General features: G+C 38.8%; 1 protein-coding gene across 3 annotated transcripts in view; it reads right to left on the bottom strand.

The window, feature by feature from the left end:
* Window positions 1-187: 187 nt before the first annotated feature.
* The window catches only part of LOC127795479 (probable galactinol--sucrose galactosyltransferase 2), a 39,635-nt gene continuing 17,374 nt past the window's right edge, over window positions 188-22,448 (bottom strand). For all 3 annotated transcript variants that reach the window (XM_052327174.1, XM_052327172.1, XM_052327173.1), the window contains 4 exons: window positions 1,386-1,520; window positions 1,024-1,247; window positions 778-866; window positions 188-669 (listed from right to left, as the gene is read on the bottom strand). In XM_052327174.1, coding sequence (XP_052183134.1) covers window positions 385-669; window positions 778-866; window positions 1,024-1,247; window positions 1,386-1,520 — 733 coding nt within the window. In that variant the 3' untranslated portion in view covers window positions 188-384. The remainder of the gene's footprint in view (window positions 670-777; window positions 867-1,023; window positions 1,248-1,385; window positions 1,521-22,448) is intronic.

The raw sequence follows: 22,448 nt of genomic DNA, 5'->3' as shown, positions 1-22,448 counted from the left end.
TCTTCCAATTAATTTCCTGATTCTTACAAAAAAAGAAATTTAAATTATATAAAATTCATAAAAATTCACACTTTATGTAAGAAAAATAGTACTAAGTTAAACTCGAAATTAAATAAAAAAAATGAATAAAAATATGTCTTATTAGAGATGGGGGACATTTGCCCAAACTCAAGAATAACTGGTGCAATTTAACCAAATTTTAGGAGTAGTGTATGAAATTATTTAGCCATATTTCTTTTGGAAATGCAAAAATTTCCAAGACCACGCATCTAAAATTCTTTCGTCACGACCGGTAATACATAATATCCTTGTATAATTCTTATTTTTGCACAAATAATTGAAAGGGCATGTTAATTGCCGAAAGACATTATGAAGAAGGCACCATCAGTAAGCAATTGTAATATCCCAAGAGTTGACATCATCTGGAATTGTTGTAGTAAAGAGATTTTGTTCAACGGAGAAGTTGAATCCCTGCTGCTGCTTTGAGTTGAGATAGCAGAGGCTTGGTTTCTGACTGGAATATGCTCCAAAACGGCCAGCCCCATTGCCCTTCACACTGATTCTGCAATTCAAACCATCCCTATAGAATTCCACTGCCTCTACGGCTCCTCCAGAATTGTACATGTCTATCAATCCAATGGGTGCAAATTGAATCTTCGGAGTGTAAATCTATTATTGTTAAAAAAAAAAAAAAAAAACAAAGGCTCTGTATAGTGTTATTGCTGTCACGTATAAAAAAAAAAAAAATTAAGATGTGGCGAGTGTAATAATAAGTACCTTAATTGGAGACACTGTGAATACATCGCACTGCAAGCTTTTCAGAGTGACCCCAAACCGTTGTTGCTTTGGTAATCGAGTCAGGGAGCCTGATGATGATATTAATTGGATATAAGCAGCCAGCCCCCATTGAATATTAATTGGATATATATATACACATAACTTTTAGAAAGTTAAACAATACAAAAGTAAGCAAGGGTGTGATCATTTGAAGAAGCGAGCTAGCCACTAGAAGATGCTCCTCACCTGCACTGAAGGAGAAGACTGCACAATGACCTGTCCATGACTCCTCCCCGCCCACCACCTCTTGTTCAAAATACTCTATATCAGCCGGGGAAACCTTCCCCGTTAACTCATCGACGCTTCCGCCCCCATTAATCACGTCCATGCACGGCCAGCTCCCGGCTCCTTGGCAATTGAAGACTCCAATAACCCCACTTAATTTATTCAGGTTCCAAATCTTCAGGAGACTATATATACCACCGACCAGTACATGCATGCACGCAGTAACTAATTAATTAAGAAGAAATTATATGGCAAGAAGGTGATTGTAGTCACACACACACACACATATATAAACACCAAATTAATTAAACACAAACACACACCTCTTTCCATCCATAACAGGATCAATGAATAAACAATCTCGCGTTGGCCTCCCAGGAGACTTAGCTCTGAGCACTGAACCATCGGGAAGTACAAGCCTCCTGAGTATCTTGAAATCGTGTTGGCCAGGTTTGTCGCTGTTATTTCAGCCATTAGCATACAATACAATATTAATACTGAAGATATATAGTTTAATTGAAGAAATTAAGAGCTGTATAATCAATTAAGGTATATATATATATATATATATTGGCGATAAAATCAAACCTGATCTGAGCGCCACAGTGACACTCAAGGAAACAAGATTGCTCAGTCAAAACAAAGGAGATTGCAATTGATATTTCGGGATAACAGTCGCATTGTGATATTGTTTTTGATTTTAAAATAGCTTATATAGGAGAAATTTATGGAGAGTTTGTATATAAATATTGTTTGTTGTATATACTTTAGATCGCCTTAAAATGAAAATCTGTTATTCATCTTTTCTCTCTTCCAATAAATTTTCATATGGTATCAAAGCCACCAAGACTCACGTCTAACCGATTCTCTTCAAGATGTCTACCTCCCCAAATTCCTCAACTTCAAATGTTGCCAAAACCAACCTTACCACCTTTAACCCATCTTTCTTCATCAACCCCACCAAACTCACACGTCTGAATACTCAACGTGGAAAGCCACCATGTTACCATACCTCAAAGGTCAGAAAGTCTACGGATATCTTGATGGCACCATTCTACAACCTGTTAAAACCATCACTACCTCTAATGGCTCTACAACCCCCAACCCATCCTATTATATTTAGGAAACTCAAGATAATCTTATCCTTAGCTACATAAATTCTTCTCTTTTTGATGAGATTCTTGCTTAGGTTGCTCACTGTAGCACGTCCGCTAAAGTCTAGATGACTCTCAGCTCTACTTTTGCATCACAATCACGTTCCAAAGCAGTACATGTTCGCTCTCAACTCTCTACTCTGCAGAAAGGTAATCAATATGCAACTAATTACTTCATTACAATCAAACGTCTCACGGACAAATTGGCCATTGCTGGTCAAGCTTTGAAGTGTGACGACATTATCACATAATTGCTCGTTAGGCTCGGTCTAGAATATGATTATCTTGTTTCCATGTATCTCACCGTGATAACTCTCTCACCTTGGAAGAAATTTATTCCATGCTTTTGACATGTGAAGCTCGCATTTAGCATAATAATCAAATTTATCCTTGCTCGTGACTTTGGCCAATGTTGCCACTCAATAGCAACCCTTTTTCAAAAGGAAGGGGTCATTGCTATTTATTAGCTCCTCAAGGTAGGTGGCGTACTCCATTCACTGGAAACCATGGAGGTGGTCGCTACAATACCAGTGTGTGGTGCCAACTGTGTGAGAAGCCTAGCCACACCTCTTCCCGTTATTGGAAGCGCTTTGATCCTTATTTCCAAACCCTATCACCATGCCCAAATCCTCAAGCAAACCTAGCCTCCAACCACTCTTGGCAACACTCGATTGAACATGGGTGGCATCCCGACACTGGTGCAACACATCATCTAACCAACAACATAGGTAATTTTAATATCTGAAGTGATGATTTTTCTTGCACTAATCAAATTCAAATTGGTGATGGTATAGGTTTGAAAATAACTCATATTGAAATTACTTCTTTATCTTTCTCGTCTTCATCTCTTTTTCTTGATAAAATTATTATCGTACCCCAAATTACAAAAAACCTACTGTCTATTCAAAAATTTGCTCAAGATAATAATGTTTATTTTGAGTTTCACAATTCCTTTTTTCTTCTTAAGGATTACTCAGGGAACGCCCTACATAAAAGATCTATGTCTGATGGCCTTTATTGCTTTTCTTCATCTCTTCAACGTTGTTTTCCATTTGCCTTTGTTGGTGCTTAGATCTTTGTTACAGACTGGCGTTGCAGTCTTGGTCATGCCTTTTATGGTATTGTTTGACATGTGCTTCACAATAATAATTTACTAATTGGTTCCAATAAGAGACAAAATATTTGTCCTAAGTGTGAGATGGCTAAACGCCACAACTTACCTTTTTCTACTTCAATTCATTATGTTTTAAAACCCCTTGAATTAATTTATTTCGATGTCTGGGGACCAAGCTTGGTTGTTTCTAGTTATGGATCTCATTAATATGTTTGTTTTTTGGATGCCTTTACTAAATTCCTTTGGGTGTTTCCTTTGAAATTAAAATCTAATGTTGAAACTATTTTCATTCAATTTCAGAAATATGTTGAAAGGCATTTTGATTTAAAAATTAAGGCCATTCAAATTGATTGGGGGGTGAGTGTAGACATTTGAATACTTATTTCAAAACCTGTGGAATTCAACATCATTTAGCTTGTCCTCACACGCATGAACAAATGTGTTCCGTTGAACTTCACCATCATCAAATTGTTGAAGTGGGCTTAGCCTTGCTAGCTCACTCAACTTTGCTAAAACCTTTTTGGGAAGACACCTTTTTAACTACAACTTATATTATTAATCATCTTCCTTCCAAATCATTATACAACAATTCACTTTTTGAAATGGCTTATAATAAAAAAAAACCCAACTCTTTGTTTATGTGTGTTTTTAGATGTGTCTGTTAGCCAAACTTGCATGCTTAGAACAAACATAAAATTGATTTTCGATCTAAAACTTTTATTTTTCTTGGTTATAGTCTATCACACTAGGGCTACAAATGTCTCAACTTGGCCACATGAAAATTATATGTCTCACGCCATGTCATTTTTTATGAGTCTTTGTTTCCATACCAACAAGAGTTCTCTAAATCTAATCCTCCCGAACTAACAATTTTTTCATTACCATCATCCTTATGTCCACCAAGTGCTCAAACTAATCATGTAGGTCCACACATATGTTTCAATGACCAGCTACAAATTGACCAATTCAATCCACCATATCAAGTGCCTTCGGATATCCAGTCTACTCTATATATTATGCTCGGGTGTTACTCATGTACTAGCAACAGATCTCACTCAAAATTCAAATGATGCTACTACAACTTCCCACCAACCAAATCCTCCACATTCCCATGATATTCAAATGCCACACCGCATGCTTGCCCGATCACAAACACAATCCCTTAAGCCAAAAGCTCCCTATGTTGGTATAGCCCAATACCTACTACCTCAATGTTTACTTACTAATCATGTCTCATCTCTTGCAGAACCTACTTGTTTTTCTGAGGCCACCAAACATCACCACTTCCGTGAAGCCATGGATGTTGAGTTTAATGATCTTGTTAACAATGGTACTGGGGATCGTGTCCCACCAAAGCCAAGTAATAACCTTATTGGAAACAAGTAGGTGTTCTGAATTAAAAGACATGCAGATGGCAGTGTTGAACATTTTAAAGCGTGACTAGTGGCGAAAGGTTATCATCAGCAACCTAGCGTGGACTACATAAAGACCTTTAGTCCTGTGGTTAAGCCAATGACTATACGGTTGTTATTACTTTAGCTATTACATGTCAATGGCACATTCGATAGATTAACATCCAGAACGCATTTCTACATGGACACCTACAAGAAGGAGTTTATATGTAACAACCTTAGGGGTATGTTCATCTTGATTTTCCAAATCACGTGTGCCACTTAAAGAAGAGCTTATACAGTCTTAAACAGGCTCTCCAAGCTTGGTTTTCTAGATTGATCGAAAAATTATAGTAAATGGTATTCATTAGTTCAAAGGAAGATACCTCTTTATTCATACTTCAAAAAAATGGCTTCTCTATTTTCATATTTATATATGTTGATGATATAATCATCACCGGGACCTCTTTCGATGAAATTGACTTCAGCAACTTAGAGATACTTTTCTCGTAAAAGATTTAGGCAATCTATCATTTTTTCTCGATGTAGAAGCTTTGTTCGATGGCCATGATCTTTTTTTATCATAGAGAAAATATGTGGCTGACCTATTACACTGAGTTAACATGCATGAAGGGAAGCCATGCTTAACTCCTATGAGTACCACTTGCAATTTATCTAAGTTTGAAGGTCATAACCTTTCTGACCCTCAACTTTATAGAAGCACGGTTGGCGTGCATTACATTATTTGGGCTTCACTTGTCCAAATATTGCTTTTGCAGTCCATTGTGTTAGCAAATTCATGTATCAACCCAAAGACACTCATTGGCAAGTTGTCAAACGAATCCTTCGGTATCTAAATTCTACGGTGGGCTATGGACTTCATTTACAAAGTATATCAACTCATTCTCTTCAAAGGTATAGTGATGTTGACTGGGCAGGTGACAAAGATGATAGACGTAGTGTTGGGGTATACTGCATTTTCCATGGATCCAATCTTCTCAGTTGGAGCTGCAAACAACAACAAACTGTTGCTCGAAGCAGCATTGAATCAGAATATAAATCCTTCTCCAACACAGCGGTAGAGTTGCATTGGATTCAATCAATTTTTCATGATCTGCGGCTTCCCTTAGTGACAAGTCCAAAATTGTGGTGCAACAATATTGGAGCTACTTATTTGTCCTTTAATCTAGTATTCCATGCCAAAACTAAATATATTGAAATTGATTTTCACTATGTTTGGAATCAAGTATTTGCTAAAAAGCTTCAAGTCTCCTTTTATCCACTAAGGATTAGCTTGGGGATTTATTAACAAAATCACTTTCATTCGTTCATTTTCAGCTACTATGAGACAACCTTCATGTTCAAGATCTTCCCATTCGGTTGAGGGGTGCATATTAGCGATAAAATCAAACTTGGTCCTAACGCCACATCGACACTCAAGGAAACAAGATTGCTCTGTCAAAACAGAGGAGATTGCAATTGATATTTTAGGCTAACAATCGTGTTGTGATATTGTTTTTTATTTTAAAATAGCTTATGTATAGGAGGAATTTATGGAGAGTTTGTATATAAATATTATTTTTTGTATACACTTTAGATCACTTTAAAATGAAAATGAAAATATGTTATTCATCTTTTCTCTCTTCCACTAAATTTTCACAATATATATATATATATTGTTGATTTTATGTGATTCAAAATGTTTTCTCAATTTTATGTTGATTCATTAAATCTGTTTATATGCTGATTACATGAAATTTATGAGCTGCATTTGTTATTTATTTTATATTGAATTTAAATGTTGTTATCATTCTATTGATATGTTTATGGGTGATTAATGCTCAAAAATGCCAAAAATTTGTTATGTTTTTATTACCTCCTAACCCATTTGATCGACTTAAAATCTCCAGAATTGCTTGTTGCAGCTCAAAAGAAGGAAAAGAGATGAAAGAATGACTCATACTCTCCAAAAGCATGATTGAAAGAGGAATAAAAAGTCAAGAAATAAAGGTGTCCTAATGAAAGTCAAAGCAATTCGAATAACTCTCCAAAGGTATTCAAATATGGAGCAAAACAGAAGAAAGCTGCTCAACCATTCGAATAAATCATTCAGACATTCGAATATGTAAGATATCGGATTGTGCATATTCGAATGAGATCCAAGTCATTCGAATGAGCCGAGCATAAGAAGAAATTCGGATGAGCATAATCGTTTGGAAGCAGTAAAGACATATTCGAATGAGATCCAAGTCATTCGAATGAGCCGAGCATAAGAAGAAATTCGGATGAGCATAATCGTTTGGAAGCAGTGAAGACATATTCGAATGAGATCCAAGTCATTCGAATGAAGTTGAAGAAGAAAGGAAATCTATTCGAATGAAGGCTGAGTAATTCGAATGAGAAGCAACCCAAGGAACTCCATATTCGAATGCTTTCCAGGTCATCCGAATGCAATGAAGAAGTCAAGAGAAAAATTAGAAATTCATTCGAATGAAAGTACTGTTGCATTCGAATGACCGAGAAAATCGCCGTGTAAGGAACAGTAAATCATGAAATTCATTCGAATAGGGATAAAATTCATTCGAATGAGCCGGTCAGCCAAAAGAAACTCAGCAAGCATTCGAATGTCTCTGCTAGTCATTCGAATGAGCAGCCGAACAAAAATTCTGACATGCGCAAATACACGCGGTGGCTCTACGGTAAATTCAACCAACTTTTAAACAACTTTTCAACAAATGGTCCCCACTTCCATCCGCCAAAAAGCTTAAAAAGGGACCAACATTCTTTGGAATCAGAAGTTGACGAGTGCAGAAGATACTAAGAAAACAATACAAGAAAGAAGAAGATCATTTTGAAAGGAGGGATTTCTTTTTTTCCTTTTGTCTGTTTCTCCTATTTTTGTTCTTGTCTGTATTTCTTTCTTTGATATAGCACTTGAGTTACACTAGTTGTTCTTGCAAAAAAATCTTAGCTCTGTATTACAAGTTCATTTTAATTTCTGCTTCATGTTGTAGTTCGTTTTCAGCAATCAATACAGCAGTAGTTTACCAAGTTCTTATCTGTTGTCTCAGTTATTTCTTTTACGAATCATGTATTCATCTGTAGAGATTAGTTTTAGTCGTGCACTTCCTATGAAGATGTGTGGCTAATTCGATTCTTGGGTTAAGGCAAAGATGGTGCCCAAAGCCACTGATGAATCAATATAACAGAACTTCATATGTCAAAGTAACAAAAGCAAAAGCAGTTTGGGAAATATTATTAATGAAAACCTCAGGCTTGGATTGGTTCGTACGCCTAACCTAGAGTCTCCATGCCATGTATGGAGGCTGCTTGACCTGGAAACGTTCTCATACCCAAGCCCCGAGCACTTATTTTGTCAAAACATTATTTATACACTGATTTATGATAGCTTCTTACCATAGAGTCTCCATGTCATGTATGGAGGTTGCTTGAACAAAGAGTTATCATCATCTCAGTAGTACATTTAATGGTTGAAAACCCAAGCTCTTGAGCTGCTAGTTACATCACAGAAAGCCATATGGTGAATCAGTTGGGTTTGGCACCAGATTTGTCTTGACCCAAGATCTATCCATTTCCAGATTACAGTAGTATCACATTTAGTTTGATCTCATTTCATTATTCTGTTAATCAAAAGAACTGGTGTGGTTATCTCCTTCCATGAGTAATCTCCCTGTGAGTCGACCCGGTCTTGCCCGGAAAAATTACATATAAATTTTCTGCTACAATCACACTCGTGCACTGGCGAGTCTAAACGCCTCATCCTGTCTGTGAACATAATTAGTTGCTAAATCAGCTGAATTGGTGAAAGAAAAATACAAAAAGTGACAAATGCAGGGTGAGTGATGCAGCAAATTTTGGCGCCGTTGCCGGGGAGGTTAAGGTAAGCCAAATAATCATCCCTAGTCCTTTTTCTTTTTACTTCTGTTCTTTAATTTCTCTTCTCTGTCTGTTTGGTCTGGTGTATGAGACTTAGATCCGGTAGAGTGGTTGAGCAAGTGTTACATTCAGAAAGTACTCCATCTGATTTTGAGTTTTCATTACCACACTCATTTATGGCTCAACCAAACAACATGTCTGAACATGGGAGTGACCATGGCGATCCTGATCCTGTTGATCAGGAATTGATTAGACCTCTTAGAGAGTACCTTCACCCTCCAAGGCAGACAACACCCTCGTGTATCATCCTTCCCATAAATCACCATAGGTTCAATTTCAAACCTGGCACAATCCAATTGTTGCCTACATTTCATGGTATGGATTCTGAAAATCCATACACTCATATGAAGGAATTCGAGGAAGTGTGTAGCACTTGCATGGATCATACAGTAAATGAGGATGTTGTAAGGTTAAAACTTTTCCCATTCTCACTAAAAGATAAGGCGAAAATGTGGTTAGGCACTCTCCTACCTAGATCTATAGGAACTTGGAGAGAAATGCAAGCAACTTTTCTGAAAAAATATTTTCCTGCCAACAGAACCGCTACTCTCCAAAGACAAATCATGAACTTCGCCTGTAAATCAACTGAAAATTTTGCCCAAGCATGGGAAAGATTCAAAGATCTTCTCCACACTTGTCCGCACCATGCCTTTGAGCAATGGCGAGTGGTCAGTTTTTTTTATGACTCACTCACGCCCCAATTAAAAATGTTGGTTTCTACAATGTGTAATGGAGAATTCTATGAGAAAACTCCAGAAGAAGCGTTTCACTTCTTTGACACATTGGCTGAAAACACAAGAAATTGGGAAGCTGGCCCTACATCTTCATTTGATCTAAGGGAAAATCCACAACCGAGAGGTAGATACCAGTTAAGTGAGAATGATGATCTAAATGCAAGACTAACTGCCTTAACAAAAAAAGTTGAAAATCTGGAGCCCAAGAAGGTACAATCTGTTAAACAAGTGGAAGTGAAATGTGCTGTATGTGAAACAATGGATCATGCAACTGAAGAATGCCCTACTCTACCTGCTTTCAAGGAAGTATTGTATGGGCAGACTAACAACAATAATTCACACAATTTTGAGGGAAGACAGAATCAAAATCAAAGTGGAACCTATTACGGGAACAATCAAAACTACAACTCCTACCATCCCAATAATAGGAATCACCCCAATTTTTCATGGAGACATGATGCTGGGAGTCATTCTCAAAACTCCTTCCCTGCACATCAACAATCCTTCCAACAGAATCAAGGTTCTTCATCCAATACCTACCAACCTCCTCATAGGAGATCTTTTGAAGACACCTTGCATCAGTTCATTCAAAATCAAACGGGCATCAACAATCAGGTTGCCCAGCTTACAAAGAGTCAAGAGCAAACAAATAGAGCCGTGGAGGATATGAGAAGCCAAATAACAAAGTTGACCCAAACACTAAGTGTGAGAGAACCTGGAAGATTCCCTTCACAAACCAACCCTAACCCAGTTAGGCAAACAAATCAGGTGGAATCTTCTAGTGGTGAAAGTAATGCACATGAACAAGTCCAATCTGTAACTATCCTAAGAAGTGGAAAGGTGATTGAAAAACCAAATGATCTTAGGATAAGCCAAACTGTTGTTGAGAAAGAGAAAGCAGAAGGACAGGAGCCAATCTTAGAAAAAAATGAAAACAATGAAGAAAAAAACAAGCAAAAACAAAAAGAAGATGGAAAAGGTAAGAACATTGAAAGAGAAATTCAATATCACCCTAAACCTCCTTTTCCTCAAAGACTGAGTGTTACAAAAAAAGAACAACAAAATGCTGACATATATGAGGTGTTTAAACAAGTAAGGATCAATATTCCACTCTTGGATGCGATCAAACAAACACCCTCATATGCAAAATTCCTAAAAGATCTTTGCACCGTAAAGAGAAAAGTGAACGTGCATGGAAAAGCATTTCTGACTGAGCAAGTGAGCTCCATTTTGCAATTTAAGACTCCTCCCAAATACAAGGACCCAGGTTGTCCAACCATCTCATGCATAATAGGAAGCCAAAAGGTTGACCAGGCGCTCTTAGATTTAGGAGCAAGTGTCAACCTATTGCCTTATAGTGTCTATCAACAGTTGGGTTTGGGAGAACTTAAGCCTACCAGAGTCACTCTGCAGCTGGCAGACAGATCGGTCAAAGTTCCTAAGGGTATTGTGGAAGATGTCTTAGTTCAGGTGGATAAATTCTACTTCCCAGTAGACTTCATAGTTCTAGACACTCAACCCCATCATGGTCCACAACCACCAGTTCCAGTCATCTTGGGAAGACCATTCCTAGCAACTTCCAATGCAATCATTAACTGTAGGAATGGAGTTTTGAAACTGTCGTTTGGAAACATGACTGTGGAGATGAATATTTTCAGAATTTCCAAACAACAGAACACTGAAAGTGAGATAGAAGAGGTAGATTTGATTCAAACTCTGTCTGAAGAGTATTTTGAGAAAGAATTTGTCACTCAAACTGTGAAAGGAGATAGTCATTTGGAAGATATCAAAAAGGAAAGTGAGATGCCTTTGACTCAATGGATTCCTAAACTAGAACCTGTAGAACCTTTGCATAAACCATCAACCTCTGTGAGTCATCCACTCATTCCTGAAAAGAAGCCACTGCCAAATGAGTTGAAGTATGCTTTTCTAGGAGAAGGAGAAACATACCCAGTAGTCATTTCTTCCAGCCTGACTACCCAACAAGAAGTGCAGTTGATGGAAGTGCTGAGAGCACACAAGAAGGCTTTAGGTTGGACCATATCAGACTTACATGGAATTAGCCCTCTAATTTGCACCCATAGGATCTTCTTAGAAGAAAATTCAAAACCAGTGAGGCAAATGCAGAGAAGGCTAAATCCCAATATGAAAGAAGTGGTTCGAAAAGAGGTGCTCAAATTGCTGGATGCAGGTATTATTTATCCAATATCTGATTCAAAATGGGTTAGTCCAACTCAGGTCGTTCCTAAACGGTCCGGAGTTACTGTGGTGAAAAATGAGAAGAATGAGTTAGTCCCAATCCGCCTCCAAACAGGTTGGCGTGTGTGCATAGACTATAGAAAACTCAACTCCATGACTAGAAAGGACCATTTTCCCCTCCCGTTTCTAGATCAAACACTTGAAAGGATAGCAGGACAAGCATTCTACTGCTTTTTGGATGGATATTCAGGATATAATCAGATTGATGTAGCACTAGAAGATCAAGAGAAAACAACCTTCACCTGCCCTTTTGGGACATTTGCATATAAACGTATGCCATTTGGGTTGTGTAATGCTCCTGCCACCTTTCAAAGGTGCATGATGAGTATCTTCAGTGAAATGGCTGAACATATTGTGGAGGTGTTTATGGATGACTTCTCCGTTTATGGAAGTAGTTTTGACTTGTGTTTAAAGAATTTGGAGAAGGTTTTGATTCGTTGTGAGGAGACTCATCTTGTGCTCAATTGGGAAAAATGCCACTTTATGGTTAACCAAGGCATTGTCTTAGGACACATAGTCTCATCTAGGGGTCTAGAAGTAGACAAGGCCAAAGTTGAAGCCATTCAGAAGCTTCCAGCCCCTAGAAATGTCAAGGACATTAGATCTTTTCTTGGTCACGCTGGCTTTTACAGGAGATTTATTGCCTCATTTAGCACAATAGCAAGACCTTTGTGTTGTCTGTTGTCTCAGGACGTTCCATTCGAGTGGACCCCAAATTGTCAAAGTGCCTTTGAGAAGCTTAAACATGCGCTTATCACTGCTCCCATCATACAACCTCCTGATTGGACTTTACCTTTTGAACTAATGTGTGATGCGAGTGATTATGCCATAGGGGCTGTGTTAGGACAAAGCAAAGAGAAGAAGCCCCATGTCATTCACTATGCTAGCAGAACCTTAAATGAGGCCCAGAGAAATTACACTACCACAGAAAAAGAATTGTTGGCTGTGGTGTTTGCATTGGATAAATTTAGGTCATACCTGATAGGTTCAAAGGTGATTGTGTACACAGATCACGCTGCTTTGAAATACCTGCTCACTAAGCAAAACACCAAGCCACGCCTCATTAGGTGGATTCTGCTCCTCCAAGAGTTCCACATAGAAATCAAGGATAAAAAAGGAGTAGAAAATGTTGTAGCAGACCATCTGTCTAGAATCCCAGGTCAGGATCTTACTGAGGGTTCCATTCCTGATAACTTTCCTGATGAACATCTTCTTCATGTGAGTACATTGACTTCTGCCCCTTGGTACGCTGACATAGCTAATTATTTAGCTGTAGGTACAGTTCCCAGTCATTGGACTAAGCCAGATAGACAAAAGTTTTTCAGGAAGGTCAGAACATTTTTCTGGGATGAACCATATCTGTTTAAATATTGTGCTGATCAAATTGTGAGAAGATGCATTCCAGAATATGAGCAACATAGTGTTATGAACTTCTGTCACACCCTTGCTTGTGGAGGTCATTTCTCTACCCGGAAAACCATAGCAAAAATCCTACAAAGTGGATTTTACTGGCCTACCATGTTTAGAGAAGTACACCAGTTTTGCTTGTCATGTGATAGATGCCAGAGGTTAGGAAGTCTGACAAAAAAGAGTATGATGCCTTTGCAGCCCATTCTGGTTCTTGAAATTTTCGATTGTTGGGGAATAGATTTTATGGGCCCTTTTGTTAACTCGCTTGGTCATGAATACATCCTTCTTGCTGTAGACTATGTTTCCAAGTGGGTTGAGGCAATTCCAACAAGGACAAATGATCACAGGATAGTGGTAAAATTTTTCAAAGAAAACATTTTCAGTAGGTTTGGAATGCCTCGTGCCATCATCAGTGATGGGGGTTCTCATTTCTGTAACAAGCCAGTGGCGGAACTAATGAAAAAATACGGGGTAGTTCATAAAGTCTCAACCCCATACCACCCTCAGACAAATGGCCAGGCAGAATTGGCAAATAGGGAGATCAAGCGCATTTTAGAAAAGACTGTCAACTCCAACCGAAAGGATTGGTCTTTGAGGTTGATTGATGCTCTTTGGGCCTATAGGACTGCACATAAAACCATATTGGGCATGTCTCCCTATCGACTGGTTTATGGAAAACCATGTCATCTGCCAGTAGAGGTTGAGCACAAAGCTTACTGGGCCATCAGGAAGATGAATGAAAGTTTAGAAGAGGTGGGACTCAACAGAAAGTTGCAACTGAATGAGCTTGAGGAACTTAGAAACGAGGCATTTGAGAATGCCAAGTTTTCTAAGATGCACATGAAGAAATTACATGACCAGCATATTAACAGAAAAATTCTTTGTATAGGTCAACATGTGTTACTTTACGATTCAAGGCTCCATCTGTTTCCTGGTAAACTCAAGTCAAGGTGGACAGGGCCCTTCAAAATTCGTTCCATCTCAGCTTATGGTATATGTGATATTGAAAATCTTCAATCTGGTCAAATTCTCAAAGTGAATGGACAACGCCTGAAACCATACTATGAATTTTTGAATAAACAGGAAGAGAGCATGGATCTTACAGATCCACCCATTGGGTAGTGGTTAATAATAATAATAAAAATATATATATATATATAATAATTTAATTGGTGTTCTGTTTTCATAACCTGTTATCACCCTTTATTTTGATTTAAAGTACTGAAGTAAGCTCACGGATCCACCCATGCAATGAAGGCTACCAGCAACATCCAAGTAAGCAATTGGACCTTTGTGTTCAAATTCATTTCTGAAGATCTCCAGGTATTCCTTATATCCTCGTTTTTAAGAATTGTTCAAAGCAAGTTGGGTGGGATAAAGGTATGCCTAAACTGTTGTGTGGGTTTGAATTTTGTGTTTAGGTGTTTGGAAATGTAAAAAAAAAAAAAAAAAAAAAAAAAAAAAAAAAAAAAAAAAAAAATTTCGTTGCTGTTATTCGAATTCTGTATCCGGATGGAGCTTGGTCATTCGAATGAGTTGTAAACAATTCGAATGACCGGTGAGCTGTTAAAAGAAAGCAAGAAAGCATTCGAATAGCCTCTGTTATATTCGAATATGTTCAAAATTCATTCGAATGAAAGTACTGTTGCATTCGAATGACCGGCCAAATTCCTTCTCAAATGAAATTACTGTTTAAAATTCATTCGAATGAATTTCTCCATACTCAAAATTCATTCGAATGAATCTGCTATTTCTTAAAAAAAATTGAAGCCAGCATTCGAATATCCTCAAGTCCATTCGAATAACCTACCTTTCATCCGAATCCATTTCTAACATCCGAATATAGTTTCGATTAGTTAATTTGCGCAATATAAAAAAAAAAAAAATTAAAATTAAAAAAAAAAAATAAAAAAAAAATAAAAAAATTAAAAAAATTAAAAAAAAAATTAAATTAAAAAAAAAATAAATAAATAAAAGTGTGTTCAAGGTTATTCGAATGAAGATTTTTTTCATTCGAATGATCATTCTATTCAATTCCCTCTTTGAGAGTGTTCTGTCAGATTCATTCGAATGACACTCATAGTCATTCGAATGAACAAGAAATCCATTCGAATGAAAGTACTGTTGCATTCGAATGAGTGGCTCAAATCCTTCGATAAGCCAAGTTACTGTTTAAAATTCATTCGAATGAATTTTTCCACATTCGAATGAGGCGTCTGGCCCTTTAAAAGCTTTCAGCGAACATTCGCATTCTCTCTCTCTCATTCGAATCCTCTTCTACCCATTGTTCTAAGACCCGAGCTATCATTCGAATTGCTTAACCTCCATTCGAATCTTCCTCCATCATTCGTATAACCCCAGTATCATTCGAATGATGCTCCTCTTAACCGCATAACCGTCCCTGAAATCCGAATCGACGCTTCCCCCCGTTAAAGATCGAAACCCCTCCTTAAGCGGTGCGATTATTCATTTCATCCACCCAAACCTTTCCTATAAATCTTGTTACATTGTTCTAACTACCCTAATTCATCATCCATTTCATCCACCCGAAGATCGATCCGGTTTCGTACAAGGAAGAACAGTCCGCTCGCATTCGAATAGGGGGCCGTCTCATTCGAATATTCTGGGAAGAGAACAGCCGAGAGGTAAGAGTTGTTCCCATCGTTTAAATTCGAGTTTAATTGATTGGATGAAGGAGTTGTTGTGAAGAGGGGGTAAAGGAGTTCAGCGTGTCAAAGAGAGGATTGGTTGGGAAATTGAAAGAAGAAGAAAAGAGAGGAATCTGTTTGAGCCTGCCAACTGTTCGATAAAATCCCCGAACCAACTCCCTAGACCAAACACTCCTCAAATCAACATGTCTCCAAAGCAAAAACGCCCCAAGGTCGTAGGAGAAAGCTCTAGGGCCTCGAAGAGGCAGAAAGGAAAAGAACCCGCTACCATCCCAACCATTGATTTGAACCCTCCCTATTCCAATATCAGGTTCATTAGCCCCGCGGCTGAAAAGAACTATGTTGAGGGGTATGCTAAGAGGCCAGTACTTTGTGAGAGGGGGATTATGCTTGAACAATTTGAAGAACCACCCTGTGATTTGTTGTCATTAATTACTGCCAAAGGATGGCAAACTTGGGTTAAGTTTCAACACAAGGCCATAGTTCCCTTAGTCAAAGAATTTTACTCAAATATAACCAGTGACAGAGATGACTCGGGGAATAGGTGCTTGATCACTGAAGTGAGAAAGGTGAAAATAGAGTTGAAGCCCTCTGATATTGCTGAAACATTCCAAATCCCAAGAGAGGCATCACCAAGAGACATTGAGGAGGCAAGTGCAGACTTAGGAAAGGAAAACTTGGCTAGGTTGATGACAGAGGCAGATGATGTTTTATGGTTGGCTCCTACCCTCCCAAAGAAGAATTTGTCCCCTAAATGCATCATCTTACATAGGCTTCTTTGTTCTCATTTCATGCCCCACGCATTCACTGGCAGTGTCTCGGTTAAGCAAGCCACATTCATGGGAAAGATGATCCTGGGAGTACACATAGACTTGGCCAAGCACATTTTTGATACCATCGACTTAGTGGCCAAGAATGCACAAGGGGGCGGAGGACTACCCTTTGGAGGGTTGATCACCTATTTTGTACTAAGGCACGGGGTAAAAGAAAAGGCAACTTTTGAAGTCATCAAGCCAATGGAAAGGATCAGCCCAGCATCTACCCGAAGGAGCAGTGGGCAGTTAAAAAGGCTTGAAGCAGCAACACCTGAGAAGGGAGAGGCATCAGGCAGGCAGGTTGAAGCACAAGAAGAACCAACTCAAGAACTGCCACAACATGAAGATCAGGAAGAGAGACAAGAGGAGGGTCACACTATCAGAGGCTTATATGAGATAGTCAAGGAAATGCACGATAGGCAAGTAAAGCATGAAGCCCTAGTAGAGCAATCACTGAAGAAGATCCAAGAGAGACAGGAGGCCATTTATGAAGATCTACATTGGAGGCAGAGAGTCATCTATTCAGGAATAATGACCATGAATGAACGTTACACTGAGATGGATAAGAGAGTAGGTCAACTTCTGAGCACACCAATAGAAGAGCTTCCTCAAAAGTCTTCAAAGGACAAGTTGGCCGATGCTGAGACTTGCATACAGAAGACCATTGACATGTGGCGAGAGGAAGAGGGTGCACCTTCTACATCAGGGGCACAGCCGCAGCCGGAGCATGCAGCACCTTCTCACCCTACCATTCCATCTTCTACCTCTATTCCTCCTGCTAATCCTTCATCAAAGACCCCCTCTGGAAACTCCACTGAGGAGAACTCTACTTCTGACGATGCCACGGATGGCACTGAGTAGTCATAGGATTTGATGCTTCATGTTTAATTTCTGTACCTATGAACTACAAAGTTTAATCACATTTTCATTTGTCAATAAAATTGACTTTGCTTACTCTATGCTTCAAATTATTGTGCTCGATGCTTTAGATTCACAACTAGGTTACTTGAATGATAATCTTTTATTTGAGAACAGAACTGTATGAGCTTTAGAACCAGGACCAGGACTACTTAGGGTGCTTTATTTCTGTTCATTTGTTGAATGGCATACAACATGTGAAGTAATCAGCAAATTGCCCAAAATTCTCAAATTAAGTGGAGATTTGTTACCAAAGTAAGTGTTAGAGCTTCATGACATTTTATTCTGAGTGAAATAACATCTATTCATGCAATGAAATATTTTGTTGATTCTCTTGTCTTTCAATAGCTTCAAAACAACATTTTGCCTTGAGTGTCTTTAATGATTGCGGCTAATTTTAACTGACTCTAAGCTTGAAACCAGTTGAATGAATAAGGCTGATTTATGAAATATCATAGGGGGATCATTTTCCTATTACTTGAGCCAATCAACCTATTGTTTTGATCAGTTTCCACTTATAGCCCATTAAAACTCTGTCCCAGTTGCATCATTCCCTCTGTCCCAGTTGCATCATTCCCTCTGTCCAAGTCATAGCATCATTCCCTCGGGAATTACTCAGTAGTTTACTCAAAAAAAAAAAAAAAAAAAAAAAAAATCGTCTGGGAATCTGACGTTAAAAGACCACTTTACCATTTAAGATAAATGGTTGTCTCTAGGTCTGGGACATTAAAAACACCCCCCGTAGCCATTGAGGGTGAAGCAATGGAAGCTTGTTCACTATCAGTTGGAATAGCAGTTAGATTCAGGTTCGGATACGACCAACTGGATTTAGGTGCCCTGATATGATTTCAGCTATTGATGCATGAATGCATCACATGTACAGTTTATTTTCTCTGATGCCAAAAAAAAAAAATTCCCGGGACCTAATAACTCTCTTGATTTCCATCATCCCCTTTGCTATACCACATTACCATATGACCCCATTTCTTCCCAGAAAGATCCCTCTTTGTTTTATCAATCATGCAATTTCAGGATATAATTTCAAGAGTAAGGAGACTTAGTTAATTTTAAATGCTATTCATTGAGATGCTATTCTGATCATGAAGCTATGTCAAGTCCTTTCCTTCCTTAATAGCATTTTTGATGATTGATGATACCTCTTCGAACTTGATTTACATCCACTCCAAATTGAGGTACATCCTTGAGAGCAACTTTGAGTGAACATTTTATTGAAGAGAAACATATCCAGTGAAACTTGCAATCAAAGCTTAGAGAATTGAATGCAATATGCTGATTGATTTAACTTAATATGCCTGATACAAAAGTTCAAATAATAAACATTCCTTTGATTGTCCGAAGTCCCTATGCTACTGACCATACATTTTTGCTTCACATACGAGATTTGCACTATCAATGAATTTGTGAATGTTGAAGCATGCGTGCATTTAATTTGATTGCTAAGGGACTAGCAATGTTTAAGTTGGGGGGTGTGATTAATGCTCAAAAATGCCAAAAATTTGTTATGTTTTTATTACCTCCTAACCCATTTGATCGACTTAAAATCTCCAGAATTGCTTGTTGCAGCTCAAAAGAAGGAAAAGAGATGAAAGAATGACTCATACTCTCCAAAAGCATGATTGAAAGAGGAATAAAAAGTCAAGAAATAAAGGTGTCCTAATGAAAGTCAAAGCAATTCGAATAACTCTCCAAAGGTATTCAAATATGGAGCAAAACAGAAGAAAGCTGCTCAACCATTCGAATAAATCATTCAGACATTCGAATATGTAAGATATCGGATTGTGCATATTCGAATGAGATCCAAGTCATTCGAATGAGCCGAGCATAAGAAGAAATTCGGATGAGCATAATCGTTTGGAAGCAGTAAAGACATATTCGAATGAGATCCAAGTCATTCGAATGAGCCGAGCATAAGAAGAAATTCGGATGAGCATAATCGTTTGGAAGCAGTGAAGACATATTCGAATGAGATCCAAGTCATTCGAATGAAGTTGAAGAAGAAAGGAAATCTATTCGAATGAAGGCTGAGTAATTCGAATGAGAAGCAACCCAAGGAACTCCATATTCGAATGCTTTCCAGGTCATCCGAATGCAATGAAGAAGTCAAGAGAAAAATTAGAAATTCATTCGAATGAAAGTACTGTTGCATTCGAATGACCGAGAAAATCGCCGTGTAAGGAACAGTAAATCATGAAATTCATTCGAATAGGGATAAAATTCATTCGAATGAGCCGGTCAGCCAAAAGAAACTCAGCAAGCATTCGAATGTCTCTGCTAGTCATTCGAATGAGCAGCCAAACAAAAATTCTGACATGCGCAAATACACGCGGTGGCTCTACGGTAAATTCAACCAACTTTTAAACAACTTTTCAACAAATGGTCCCCACTTCCATCCGCCAAAAAGCTTAAAAAGGGACCAACATTCTTTGGAATCAGAAGTTGACGAGTGCAGAAGATACTAAGAAAACAATACAAGAAAGAAGAAGATCATTTTGAAAGGAGGGATTTCTTTTTTTCCTTTTGTCTGTTTCTCCTATTTTTGTTCTTGTCTGTATTTCTTTCTTTGATATAGCACTTGAGTTACACTAGTTGTTCTTGCAAAAAAATCTTAGCTCTGTATTACAAGTTCATTTTAATTTCTGCTTCATGTTGTAGTTCGTTTTCAGCAATCAATACAGCAGTAGTTTACCAAGTTCTTATCTGTTGTCTCAGTTATTTCTTTTACGAATCATGTATTCATCTGTAGAGATTAGTTTTAGTCGTGCACTTCCTATGAAGATGTGTGGCTAATTCGATTCTTGGGTTAAGGCAAAGATGGTGCCCAAAGCCACTGATGAATCAATATAACAGAACTTCATATGTCAAAGTAACAAAAGCAAAAGCAGTTTGGGAAATATTATTAATGAAAACCTCAGGCTTGGATTGGTTCGTACGCCTAACCTAGAGTCTCCATGCCATGTATGGAGGCTGCTTGACCTGGAAACGTTCTCATACCCAAGCCCCGAGCACTTATTTTGTCAAAACATTATTTATACACTGATTTATGATAGCTTCTTACCATAGAGTCTCCATGTCATGTATGGAGGTTGCTTGAACAAAGAGTTATCATCATCTCAGTAGTACATTTAATGGTTGAAAACCCAAGCTCTTGAGCTGCTAGTTACATCACAGAAAGCCATATGGTGAATCAGTTGGGTTTGGCACCAGATTTGTCTTGACCCAAGATCTATCCATTTCCAGATTACAGTAGTATCACATTTAGTTTGATCTCATTTCATTATTCTGTTAATCAAAAGAACTGGTGTGGTTATCTCCTTCCATGAGTAATCTCCCTGTGAGTCGACCCGGTCTTGCCCGGAAAAATTACATATAAATTTTCTGCTACAATCACACTCGTGCACTGGCGAGTCTAAACGCCTCATCCTGTCTGTGAACATAATTAGTTGCTAAATCAGCTGAATTGGTGAAAGAAAAATACAAAAAGTGACAAATGCAGGGTGAGTGATGCAGCAATGGGCCATTGGTTATTGTTGGGCTGTTGAGTTTCTATGGGCTGAGCCCATATTCATTTTGTGTTGCTCTTTGCGTTGCTGGTTGAGCCCATTTGTTGGTCCATGTTGGCGTTGCTATAAAAGGGCAATCTGATGCCCTAATCTCCAGAATGTTCTGATTTTCTTCTCGTGCTATCTCTTTGAAACCCTAAGTCAGCGATTCTTGAAGCGAGACACATCTCGTGAATCCTTCGTTCTGATCTCTATTTCGATCGGTTGGTTGGTTGTTTCCATGGTAAGATCAGTTGGTAAGTCAGTGTATTGCTTAATCTCTATGTTGTTTTAAATGCCTGAGGCATGAAAGGTTGATTGACTGATAGAATGGTTACTTAGTCTTGATCGCGAGATCGATAAAGAACATATCTACTCTTGTTCTTGTTTTAGTTTCTGTTGTTGCCAAAATACAACAATCTATTTTTAATTGCTGATAGATGCAAGAGTCTTGGGAGTCGTGTCTTTGCTGATGAGAATCTTGACAAGCAATTGGATCTGGTAAAGGTCCAGATCTGATAATCTGATAGAGCTGATGATCTGGTGGCCCAAAATGATCTGGTGGCCTAAAATGATCGAGTGGCCTTGGTGACGAGTGGCCTTGGTGACCGAGTGGCCTGAAGATGACGAGTGGCCTTAGTGACGAGTGGCCTGAAGATGATGAGTGGCCTTGGTGACCGAGTGGCCTTAGTGACGAGTGGCCTTGGTGACCAAGTGGCCTACAAAACAAGAGCACCGTTAGGACGCGGGTGGGGGTCCCCGCGCAAACCCTTCGATGCTTGAGTCAGATCTCGAGAGAAAATGAGAAAATTGTACTTCAATTACTCAAAATTGAGTCCCTTGAGATGAAGGCGGGGTCTCATATTTATAGTGGAGGAGAGAGAGAGGCCTCGCGGTATTTTCGACGAGATTCTCATGGCCCATTCCGGGAATTTCGGGGCCCATTTGGCTGGCGAGATGGGAGGGGACTCGGTTGGATCGCTAATCCCGAAGGGTCACTCGACATGGCCGAGTTTAAGGAAGAGGGGCCACTCGCATGACCGAGTGGCCCTCCACTCGGCATAACCGAGTGGACCCCCACTCGGTTATGCCGAGTTGGGGGGTAGCCACTCAACTATGCCGAGTGGAGGACTACTCAGTTATGCCGAGTGGGGCTGTCCACTCGGTCCAACCGAGTGGGCACCCACTCGGCCTAACCGAGTGGGTCTTCTTCGATCTCCCATCTTCGCTTTAACTCATCGAAATTGGGGCCCACACTTGATTATATATCTGCTTCGTCTCCCCGGGTATATCAATTGCTCCCTACATTTTTACGTGAGAGGTCGAGTAAAAGAGTATAAGATCCCAGGAAATTTTGGTGTAATCTTCTGCCGTGTTTTACTTATCTTAGGAAGATCATTTACGC

The sequence above is a fragment of the Diospyros lotus genome, chromosome 2 (genome assembly GCF_014633365.1).
Source record: "Diospyros lotus cultivar Yz01 chromosome 2, ASM1463336v1, whole genome shotgun sequence".
NCBI lineage: Eukaryota > Viridiplantae > Streptophyta > Magnoliopsida > Ericales > Ebenaceae > Diospyros > Diospyros lotus.
Note: the sequence above shows the minus strand (reverse complement) of the source record. Positions and strands in the feature narration are given on the sequence as shown.